The sequence below is a fragment of the Amphiura filiformis genome, chromosome 3, assembly GCF_039555335.1.
Source record: "Amphiura filiformis chromosome 3, Afil_fr2py, whole genome shotgun sequence".
Classification (NCBI taxonomy): Eukaryota; Metazoa; Echinodermata; class Ophiuroidea; order Amphilepidida; family Amphiuridae; genus Amphiura; species Amphiura filiformis.
The window spans coordinates 26,413,780-26,426,115 of NC_092630.1; the positions used below are offsets into that span (position 1 = coordinate 26,413,780).

A 12,336-nucleotide genomic window follows, 5' to 3' on the forward strand; every position below is an offset into this window, starting at 1 on the left:
ATCGGGCTTTAATTAATTGTAACCTCTGCTACAAATTGAAGCTTCAATGCTTGTGTTATTTTCTGCTATCTACAGTGATCTTTCTATCTGGCACAGCGACTGTAAACATAGCTGTGGTTATCATAATGTACAGCCCGTGATTCATGTTGAGGACAATTTTTTCTGCAACTAAATGTGTGTTTTCTGCTTCAAACAAGTACGATTAAGATGAATAAATCAATGTTTGTGTTATTAAGGAAGTTTTCTTTAGTATCCAACAGAGGATACTCTAATCAGACGTACGGAAATCTTGTACAGCTCCAATCAATTTGGGCATCATCACATTTTCAATCATGCCAATGTTTGTGTACAAATGCCCATGCAGAAGCTGCACAGAAATCAATTAGACAAGAAGAAGATTCAGCTAAACTTAAAAAGAAGGCAAAAAGGGCTCGTAAGAAGCAACTTTTAGATGGATTAGGTAGTATTCTAAAAGATCCGGGTGTTCCAGTCCCACAAAAAATGCAACAAAGTGATTTGATTGATTGTCTTGTAAAATCTGCTGTTGTTCAAGGTGAGATTCTACTTAATATACTATTACTTTTAAAGCACTAAAGTTAATTTTGTATTCCTTCCGTGGTCAGAGCTGTGCACCTAGCGTAGACGAGCATACACACAGAAGAAATAAACAATCACGCTGATTGGCTGATCAACTCACTTGACAACAAGCCGGTTGACCCATTCCATTGGTCTTCGGCGCGGCGCGTAGTAGGCGACCTTGTTACTTCTACGCGATCGCAATTCACCAGCGCGTACCCGGACCACGGAAGTAATAAAAAATTAACTTTATTCATTTTCGATTCTTCACCCTGATGTGGCAGTGACGTCAAAGTGTTGAAGCAGCGGTTTGCTCACGCATCTATACCATTTGTGCATGTGTATGTACGCCAGCGCTTTAATTGAACGCTAGTGATGAAGTGCGCATGCACACTGACAGTACTGCCACATCAGGGCGAAAAATGGTATAGCTTTTTCTTCAAGTGCATCATGTAATTCTTTAATTTTAAAGTCATGTCTGATCTGTTGCATTAATTTACACCAATTTCTTGATAAAGCAATTTAAAGCATGAAAAGTTATAAATTGACTGAGAATCTGGACTGAGGAAGAAATTGAACAAAGAACTATACAGTATACACATCATTGAAATGACAGTGTCTTTATATTTTGTGATTGTTGCAGTCTTCATCATTATTTTATAAATGAATTACTGTTTTTTTTAATATTTTTTGTCATCTTTATTCTGTGCTTTATTTGTAGATAATATAATTGCAATAAGCAAGCCACCAGGACTACCAATATCTGGAGGTCAGAAGTCAGATGATGAGGTGACATTTGTATCCATGTTGCCAGAGGTAGCAGAAGCAATAGGTCATCCATCAGCGGAGATTGTGACAGGACCAGAAAGGTACAAGTGCCACTTTTATAATTTACATGGTCATTGCCCCAGCATAGAAAACTTACGTTACATGATAAAGAAAAACAAATATCAAATGGTTTATTAAATTGCTGTTAGGTTGAGCTCATACTTCCAGAATAAACCAAAAGATTGGTTTTATTACAAACCTGTCTCCTCCCTCCTTCTGCCTCTGTAACACAAAAGTGGATGAAACTAAAATTGATCACAAGAAACAATATAATTTTGGCCTCTCTCTTCCCTGGAAGGAAACTAGTTTTGTTATAAATAATTTTGGCTTATTTAAACCTAGTATAACCTTAATACTGATTATTTTTGAAGTTGAACTTTATATTTAAGCAGGAACAGATTTTTTTGTGTGTGATATCATACAGATGTTATAACTTGTGCAGACCAGCAATTACATGAACAGTGTTGTGTATAAGATACACAACAATATATTTGTGCAGACAGTGGAGGGATTCTGTAATCTGTATGTATCTTTGGGATATGTTTGCATTTGGGATTGATTGTTTACACACTGCTTGTTTCATTGCAGGGAGGCTTCAGGCCTGCTACTGTTAGGACACAACAAGGCTTGTGCAGGAGAACTGTCTGAAGCATTGTCTGCTGCCAAAAAGTCAAAAAGCCTATGTAGAAGATACTGGTAAGTTGTATAAATTTAACTGAAAGATGTAAATATATTGCAGGGGTTTCCAACCAGTGTGCGACAGGTCACAGTCTCCTTCTGAGGAGGTTTCACACTTGTTAGGACTTCTCAGGACCAGATCTGTAGCACCACTTAAATTTTTTGGAAGTCCTGCACTACCACCTCCCAAATATATCCATCCTGGCAACAGGCCTGGGTAGGACATGTTAACACTATGATATGACATTAAAATTATTATCGGAGGTTTATAATGTTTGAAACATATCATGTAATAAAATTGTAAAATAAGCACAACTTCTTTGATCCCAATTACTAAGTCTTCAATCTTTGTACTCTGTCCTTTGTTGATATCCATACAGGGCTATTACAGTAGGCATTCCATCACAGGAGCACGGTAAGACAACAGTTACCAGTCCCCCCTCATACTCTCCGGGGGTAGGGGGGAGACCGGGAGAGGTCATCTTAATCATACAGATGTTACTCAAAAAGGTTAGCTAAACTTGGTATGCCGACAAAAAAAATATGCTGTGATTTTCGACGTAGTACATAAAGTACTTGCTTTGGGTACAACTTGAAATACAAGTGGCCCCCTGGGTATTTCTTCAACTATGGTACTGTCAAAGTATTCACATATTATGTTTCACCTGTTTTAAATTTGCACACAGATATCATCAGTGAAACTATAGGATTTGAGAAGATTGGAGACCAAGTGCTGGTAAGGATCTTTAGAATTTGCAGCTTGAATTGAAAGTGCTATATGAATTTTCCCTTTGCATCATTGTCTTAGGTAGACTTTGATTCAAACAAATTCCCTGTCTAAATTTAAGTTTCTAGAAAAAGAATTTTAATAATTCATATAATTATGTAAATAATATGAGAAAATGTTAACATCATTGTTTCCATTTAACTGGATCTTCTTTTGTTTTTCAGGGAGTAATTAGGCATGATCCAAGCAAGGCTAGTTTTAAGAGGAAACATGTTCCTAGCTGGAAACCATCCAAACATATGGAAGTGAATAAGAAAGCTGAAACTCACTACAATGTGGTATGCAGGAATGAAGAATTGAATTGTGCTCTGGTAGAACTTAAAATACATTCAGGTATACCTATATATAAAGCTATTTGAAATATGAACTGCTGTTTGAAAGTTAGTGACTATTTTGTGTTGCAGCATTAGAATACATCTCTGTAAAAGTCTTTCGTATTTTTGCTATGAAAAATCTGATTATGCAAGAATTCTCATTGCATACAAAGCATGGGACTTCGTCTGTTGGGTGCTATCTGATTCTATTTATTGGTCTATGGAACAATCAGTTTGTACACTGTGTGTTATGGAATTAAGTTAAGAATAAAAGCCTGTTATTCTGTTCAATTTGGAAAACATGCTTAACTCTCCATGCGTGTGTCGACTGCAGACGACAAATTTCAATTTTTTTTTAATTAAAAAAATTTCATAATTATACATTTTCATGACTGTATTTGGAATCAGCATGAAAAATGAATTAAAATGAGTACAAACAAGCCAGTATTGGTTCAGTGGCTCTTGAGATAGGGCTTGATATTTTGAGGAAATACCTCGACAAAACTTGGAAATTAGATATATATGCCAGTTGAATGGGAACTAAAGCCCAATTTGAAATTTAAATAACTGTTCCAATTTCACCCATATATTTCCGAGAGGGCACTGAGGCCCCTCTACCCAACGCTCTGCAGGGTCTATTGTTTCCGATTAGAGCGCTGACATATTGGAAAATGTTGCCAATCAATATTCATGAGAGTGTACATTACATTGGGTGACTTGTGCTTGGCAGGTGCGAAATACATCTGACTGGGCTCATTAATTACGTAACACACAACGGCATTGATGTCATCGAATGGCTGCTTAGTGCTGTTATGTGTTAAAGGGACCATTGAAAGAAAATATGATTTGGTATCAAAATAAAGCCCATAAAATATAGAATCAAGATCTAAAACAATTGAAGAACTAACTATTTTAGAAATAAAAATACAATGAAAACAACGTACTCGATTTACCCCCTTCCGACGCTACATCGCGCGTCAATTATCAAAAGTAGAAAATTGTGCGCTTTCCTGATGACGTCATTGTGGTTACGCGTTTTGTGTTGCGTTGACTTTTTGCCGGGATAATTTGACAACAGCGATCGCGATCTAAATATCAGATGCAATAATCATGGTAATACAACCACTTATAATTATTTAAAGGTCAAGTAAAAACAAAATTCCAGTTGATTGTCCATATGTTATCAAAAAGAGGAAGTGGAGGGCCTTTTTATTTATTATTTATTAGTTATTTTTTACAATGCAAATGGATCATTTAGGCCTATGTATTATTCCCGGACATTTTTAGGCCTACTAGTTGTGTAATTTGTAGAGGAGGATGATAGGATCGAGGCTCTTGTTATTTGATGGTTCTCTGAGAAGATGATTAAAACAAAGCCTCTAAATTGAAATGCTTATTGGACAGAAGCAAATCTAAACTATTGATAATATTATTAACTTTTGAAACATTTAAAAAAAGAAGGGTTTCCCTTATAATAAAGAAAATACCATTAAACATTTCAGACTCACTCAATTACAATGCCATGCGAAAGGAAGCAGGCGGGGACGATCAATTGTTTTTTTTAAATCATCATCAAGCATGCAGCTTCCTATTTTACTTATTCATAAATTCAACCCCCCGGTCAACATGACCAAGATATGATTCCGATGACTTTATGTAGGCCCTACATGGCATATATAAAACCATAAAACTAATTATGAGTATGCCTATAGGCCTATGTATGATAAAGTGACGATGTTGAGGGGATATCGCCAAGATTTGTCGCAATACGTACATAAATTGCCGATGATGTGCCGGCACGAGCACCTCCCATGGGTATTATTATTATAGGCCTATGTATTTTTTTCCGTAGGACCTACCTTAAAAATATTCAAGAGATGATTATTTTTCCAAAACCTGACAATTGGTATAAAAAAGCTTTTTCTTCCATAAGTTAACTTTCAAAAGTGCTTATTTTCATACCCCAAACAATGCAAAGTAGGCCTAGGCCCTTTTATTTTGCAAATTTATTCCTCTATAGGCCTACCATGTGTTATACCGGAGACTTGCCAATATTATTTGAGCCGTTGGCACTGGGGCAGTAGCTGAACGACAGATGAAGAAGTTGGTTCAGAAGAACATGACATGCAAGCTGTTCTTGAAATAAATTACGAGGAGCGCCTACAAACATTAATACATAGGTCTTCAAAAAGCCTATTATGCTACAAACATCAAATGGGAAATATTATAGGCGTACACTTATTTTAATCCATGGATGGTTAGGACCGGGGTAGGCCTAGGCTATGCGAAATTGATGTCAGTCATTTCTAAAAACGAAATATTCAGCCAGGCGCGCTGTATTTTACAAGATTTACCCAATCAACATACACTTTGTAGGCCTAACTGTAGGCCTACCTTTGATAAAACTTTGCACTTTCAAGTATCAGTGGGAGTTGAGATTGGATTAGGCCTATAAGCATTTCCATAACGTAAACTAAAGGCTGACAGTAAATATTGTTCATATGATTGTTTGGAGTGGCCTTTAGGCCTATATGTTCCTCTCGTGGTTCTTTATCTTCAAATTTGTTTCTCATTTTTCATAGGCTTTTTCGGCTTTTATATAATAACGCCTTTTCCCAGATCTCGGAGGGTTCAAAGCGCTGTAATTTCGCTGCCATGGTAGGCCTACAATCAGATCGCATCATCTAGGCTGGATGCTGCCGAACCTGTCGCAAATCTAGCCGCACTTCGATTGTAACATCCACCAATTATCTTTTCAGCTCCCCAAATTTCATTGGGTGAAGGAAGTTTTTGATAACCAAACAACTAATCACCGATTTTTGAGAAGCATGAGGAAACTGGAGATCCCGAAGAAAACCTGCGGGATCGAGATAAACCAAGTTCACAAGAGTCTTTGGGCCGCGCGCTAGGGGCTTGAAGTTGAACCCGGGACCTCAGTAGTGGTGCAAGGCGAGGAAACAATCACGCCAACTCGCTCTCCCGAGCCTGACTTTTGTTTTGAACCTGGTCCCATAAGTGTGTCTCTACACGGAGCGATTTTTTTAAATAGATTTTTCAATTATTTTAGACTTTGGAATGATTGATGAATTTTTCATACATAGGCCTAAAAATAAGTTTATTAGAGAACAAGCGCTAAGGGCCACTTCCAAGTCTTTTTGTGGTAGGGCCTACTCTAGGGGGGTTTATCCCTCAGAATCTCACATTTGAAAAAAAAAAGTGCGTCATCGTTAGCTATCGTTTCCTCGAGCACTGTTGGAAAAGACCAAAAACTGCAGACAATGCTGATTTTACACTGAAAAAAAAACCACCTCCCTCCCTCATCAATTCATGAAAATCCTCTGGACGAGAACCAAAATATTAATTTTATACGGCCTAACCTAGGCCGCATGCCCGGGAGGTAGGCTAATTAGGCCTAAAGAAATTAAGTGGCATGTCATGGGCTAACCCGAAACATCATTGCCTTCTCTTTCCTATTCTCACCAGGTATTTCAGAGGAAATATAAGTAAAGAGTTGATATATATCAGAATGCCTCAGTCAAAACAAATGATACTCTCTTGCAAACGCCGAGCAGCTAGCACTGACAGCTTTGACTTTGTCAATATGAAGGCCTAGGCCTAACTTACTTATGTTTCCCCGTTGTTGGCCAATTTTGTAGGCCTAGCTAGAATTTATATATAGGCCTATCATAGAAGTCATTGTAGCTTTGTAATTTATATTATAGGCTAATATCCTTTTTAATAAAAAATTATACTTGTTAGGCCTAAAAGGCACATAAAAGTTCATTGCTGTAAACACGTTAATGCGTTGGTTTGGACCAAGTCTGGACTATGCAGTTTTGCCATGCAGCGGAAAGGATAACCACTTTGACGTCACAGGGGTTGCCACGTGTCTCTGCACATATGAATTGGGGGGAACGACGCGACATTGGGCGCTTTGTCTTTATTTGCTGATTTGGGGGGTAAAATAAAGGAAAATTATTTATCATTTTAGAAATGGATTCTATATGTTATTAGCTTTATTTTGATACCAAATATGTTTTTCTTTCAATGGTCCCTTTAAGTTTTATAATAATTATTATTACATTTATTTTCCTTTATTTTCTTTCTCTGTATTTATTCTTTCCTAGGCCTACACTAACTTTATCACTCCCTCGCTATCCTTCTCTCTTGCCTTCTTCCCCCTCTTCTTTTCTTTTTGTCATCTCTCACTCTCCCTGTCATTCCAATATAAATATGTCCTTATCTTTCTATTATTTTATTTACTTCTCATTATTTCTTTCTCTTCATTTGTCCTCTTTCTTCCTTCCTGTAGGCTCCCTCATTCTCCATATCCCTCCTCCCCTTTTCCTCCCTCATATCCCCTCTCAAGACTCCTCACAGGGGAGAATCTTCCCCCACCCCCTACCACCGCCGCTATTTCTATGCCAGTCTCCTTCTTAAAATAAAAGATAAATGGACATTTGTGAAAAAAAACCTTTATAGGCCTATACTTACGCGTACATGTATACGCAGCGATTACCATTATAGAATACTATAGAAATGTGAACCTGGCAGCTAATACATTCTGATGTGTAGTCGATCAGCAGGGGCATTCAATTTATTTAAATGAAGCGTCTAAAGTCAGGTGGGTGATAAAAAGATTATATCGACAACTAAAGCCTCCATTATAGACTTCAGACCCGCACAAGCGCACATTTGGGATACGTGAGTACAATGGTATTGTTGTCACTTATTTATACTCGCCTGTTGGGTAAAGCGTTAATATGAAGCCGGATCAGTGACCAATTTAATGGCGGAACCCATTCACTGCCCTTTGTTCAAAACAATGGTACCACTTTTATGAATAGCCTGTCGCAATCTCTAATCGGCATCAAAGGAACAAAGCATTACGTAATCTATTTCTTCTCTTTTCTACATGTATCTATCCTCCTTGCCTCTACCCATAACTGGTAATGCCCCTAATTCAATGTACCGTATTCGTTCCAATAAGCGCCCATGCCCCAATTAGCCGCCCACCAAGGGTATTTTCAATTTGTTAAAGGGTACCATTAATGTTGAAGTGACGGATAGACGTCGAAACAGTGAAATAGCTGGGGGATTAGAAGTCCTGTGTAAACATGCAATATATTATCTGCATCAGAAAAGCTACTGGAACGTCTCAGGACCCTTTTATAACGTATGTAAATTTGTCTCTAATAAACGCCTGTTAGGAAAAAATTGGGTAAACCATGTAAAAAATAAGCGCCCACCCATAATGACTTTGTTAAGCGCCCTGGGCGCTTATTGGAATGAATACGGTAATTGATTTAAAACAAATGATGGGTTTCTTTCTTTTCCACATAGCCTGCAAGCATCAACTTCAAGTTCATCTGAGTCACAGACTTCATCCAGTACTTGGTGATCACATATACTCAAGCAGAATAGGCAAGATATTAGGCTTACCAGTACCCTTGGATCCATATGAGGCACTACCAGCTACACAGGTAGGTTTGGTGTTCCACAGGGTTCAGGGTGTGGTCACACTGATAAAGATATTATGGTTTTATTACATTTGATGCATAAAGTGCATTATGATTGAGAATGAATAGATGTGCTTTATGAGTTTTTATGAACTTATTGATATACATTTTATGTCTTCAGAATAATTAATGGTGTATTTTTCTGTCACACCATCTTGTGGATGTATCATTTGGAGTAATTTCAAAGATCAAGTTAAAACAATACTCTACTCATTACTGTAGTAATTTGGATTTTCATAAATGAATGTTCTGTCATCTGTTAGTTGAAATCCACAGATTAGTTGGAAGTTCATGATGATTTCAGTAAATTTGCACAAAATGATATATTTTCTGTGTATTCATTAATATGTTACATAAGAGAAACTAATCTAGATATAACTTGTTTGATTCTTTTTCAGGACATTGGACCTCAACTAAAGCAAGCATTGCTTCTCCGCAGTGGTCTCATACACATGCTGCCTCTACATCTTCACTGGTATGATGTTACATTACCGAAATGGAAAGGCAACAAGGATGTTTGTATCAGAGTCCCTCCACCAGATTATTTCTGGAAAACATTGCAATTACTGAATTTGTCACCACCATTATTACAGGATTCATAAAATGACTATTCTATGATCGACTATTAGGTTAAATATAGTCATTAAACACAGATAATAGACCTATGCAATACGATGTCACTTATCCTCATTTGAATAAAATTATGTCGACCAGGTGGCCTCCATGTGGCAATTTGCACGATAATACAAAAAACAGGTGATATGTGTGAATGGTTGTGGAATTGAACCAGAGACCTGTCCCTCTGTCATCTTCAACTGTTTACCAACATGGCTGCTATTTCAATTATTACACTATGCAAAAAAAGTTTCTTTATGGTTTGGAAATTTACCCACTATTAAAATCTAGCGACTAATTTTATACCTTTGCTAAATAATCGCATGCGGGTGATTGTCCTGCGGATTTTGACACCTCAATCACTACTCTACGATACCCCTGAGAAAAGATATGAATGTTTAAGTAACACGAGGTCGAAAAATGAAAATTGCAAAAGGCCTATTCAAGTTTTCAGCATAAAAGAACACAAAAAAACAACAACAAACATGCAGATAACATTTTTTGTTTAATTGCTGAGCACATTTCAGGCATCATACTGCCGCTTCCAACTTCACTTGAGATTAATCTCTTTCTTTACCAGTCTTTCAATACTTTGTGTGTCCACCGTTGGCTTCCCTTACAGCAGCCACGCGGGCGTCTCATGCTCCTAATGAGGCGTCGAATGTAACCTTGCTCAATCCTGTTCCAATCGTTGATAACGATGCGACCCAATCCCTCCAGAGTAGCTCAGAGTTCTGCCTTTATCTTCTTGTTGACTCGTCTCTTGTGCTGATCCCAAAGGTTCTCCAAGGGGTTAAGATCAGGGCTTCTGGAGGGCCACTCAAGTGTCTCAATTCCTTCTGCTTCCAGGAATGCAGCTGTAACCATGACCTGTTTTGAATCCCTTTTCCAAATCCATCTCTCAAAACGTAAATGTCTTAGTACCCACTCACCTTTGTCTTTGATCATTCATCTGCACAATAAGCAAAGGATTATCCAACATGCATCAATTAAAATGCTTTAAATTAAAATTGAAAAGGCGGAAATAATGAAACCGTCTTGGATCAGTGAATCAGCTCTAAAACCATTGAATAGGCTTCTTTGCAATTTTCATTTTTCGACCTCGTGTTACTTAAACATTCATATCCTTTCTCAGGAGTGTCATAGGGCAGTGATTGAGGTGTCACAATGCGCAGGACAATCTCCCGCATACGATTATTTACCAAATGTACAAAATTGGTGGCTAGATTTTAATAGTGGGTAAATTTCCCAACCATAAAGAAACTTTTTTTGCGTAGTTTATATGTTCTAGTTGGTTTATTGCTAGAATTACCTCATTTTCAACTTATTAATTTGAAGAAATTAGTGCTGTATTTTTCTGGAATCAGGATAAGGATGTAAAACATTAACTTTTTCATGACATTTCTTAACAGCATATCAGTTTTCAATAAAATAATTGAAACCTTTTGTATCCTTTAATATCAAATTTTAATTGCAAAAAAAGTCTTTAAACATTTCCTTTGCATCCACTCAGCATTTTTGGCTAGTTCATTGACAATACACAGGATAGTATTTTTACTTCAGAAAATTGCAATGTATAAGAACTGCACCAGTCAATGCATGCGCTCCACTTGAAACATTTTTATTTTTGGTTAATGTCAAGTGTTCATACCGTATTCATTCGAATAAGGGCCCATGCCCCAATAAGCACCCACCCGGGGTGTTTTCAATTTGCTAAAGGGTACCATTAATGTTGAAATGAAAGATAGATGTCAATACAGTGAAATTGCTGGAGGACTACAAGTCCTGTGTAAACTTGCAATACATTTTCTACATCAGAAAAGCTACTAGAATATCTCTAATAAACGCCCCTTATGAAAAAACCAGGTAGAAATAAGCGCCCACCCAAAATGACTTTGTTAAGCGTCCTGTGCCCTTATTGGAATGAATGCGGTACATGTATTTTAAGAATATTTAAGATGAAGATGGGACATGATTAAATAAAACGAGCCGTATATTGCCCAAAATCAATTTTGGTTTTCATTCTTTCCCTATAAATTATGCTAAACATCGTATCATCTTTGCAGTTATGGTCCCAAGATTATTTCCACATTGTTGAAGGCAATAAAATGAGAATTTGACCACTACGTTTGGTGATAAACACATCAAAAGAAATAAGTACCCCTCTGAACATGTCTTCATAACATTGTAAGGTTTCGTTTTGTACCAATAAAACTAACTTTGAAATAATTATATGACTGTTTACTAAGTGCTGTTTGAAAATGAGAGATTTCCATGACTTCAGGGCTAAATGAGCCTAAATTGAAGGCAAAAACTGCCCTTTTCAAAAGTCACAAAGTAGGCCTATGCTTGTCACAGAAGTTGATTCATGGCTTGTTACTAATGGAAAACCCCATGTGTTTGAGTGCAGTTTAAAATCCTCACCAAGTGAACATTTACTGTAATGTGTATCGATTCTTGATCATTCAGCCATGCAAATCCCCTTGGTGCAGAGTTCAGTACAGTGAGTTGTAAGATGGCCAGTTCCATTCCTTGTCCCAATACGCCTTGCAGTTAACAAGCATATGCCTACTTTGTGACTTTTGGAAAGGGCAGTTTTTGTCTTCAATTTGGGTTCATTCAGCCATGAAGTTATGGACATCTTTAATTTTCACAAAACACTTAGTAAACAATCATATACCGGTAATTATTTCTAAGTAAGTTTTATTGGTACAAAGTTTTACTTTACGATGTTATGACAAAATTTTCAGAGGGGGACTTATTTCTTTAGATGTGTTTATATCAATTTTATTTACAACATCAAAGAAAGACTCATTTTGCTAGATAGTGCCAGATAGTAACCTGCTTCCAAGGAATGAGTTTCAAGTCCCAAGATTTTCAGTTTTAATTTTTAAGAACCCCTGGCTGCTGTGTTTGCATTTTTATTTGTGAAGCAATCTGCAAGCCCAGGGGCAGATTTAGAGGGGGGCGCGCCCTCTAATTTTTGCAGAGCGGTGCCTGACTATGTGTATTTTAGCAG

At 37.2% G+C, this 12,336-nt stretch overlaps 1 protein-coding gene across 1 annotated transcript; it reads left to right on the plus strand.

Moving 5' to 3' along the window:
- Positions 1-28: 28 nt before the first annotated feature.
- On the plus strand, positions 29-9,570 carry LOC140147154 (mitochondrial mRNA pseudouridine synthase RPUSD3-like). Its single transcript, XM_072168935.1, has 8 exons — positions 29-553; positions 1,298-1,445; positions 1,993-2,100; positions 2,463-2,592; positions 2,687-2,818; positions 3,034-3,202; positions 8,527-8,666; positions 9,101-9,570. The coding sequence occupies exons 1-8, from the start codon at positions 208-210 to the stop codon at positions 9,302-9,304; spliced, it is 1,377 nt and encodes a 458-aa protein (XP_072025036.1). The 5' UTR covers positions 29-207; the 3' UTR covers positions 9,305-9,570.
- Positions 9,571-12,336: the final 2,766 nt, after the last annotated feature.

Coding starts and splice junctions, on each gene's coding strand:
- LOC140147154 (XM_072168935.1), top strand. CDS start 208: ATGAATAAATCAATGTTTGTGTTATTAAGGAAGTTTTCTTTAGTATCC. Junction 1,446..1,992: donor ATTGTGACAGGACCAGAAAG/GTACAAGTGCCA, acceptor GTTTCATTGCAG/GGAGGCTTCAGGCCTGCTAC. Junction 2,593..2,686: donor TACAGATGTTACTCAAAAAG/GTTAGCTAAACT, acceptor TTGAAATACAAG/TGGCCCCCTGGGTATTTCTT.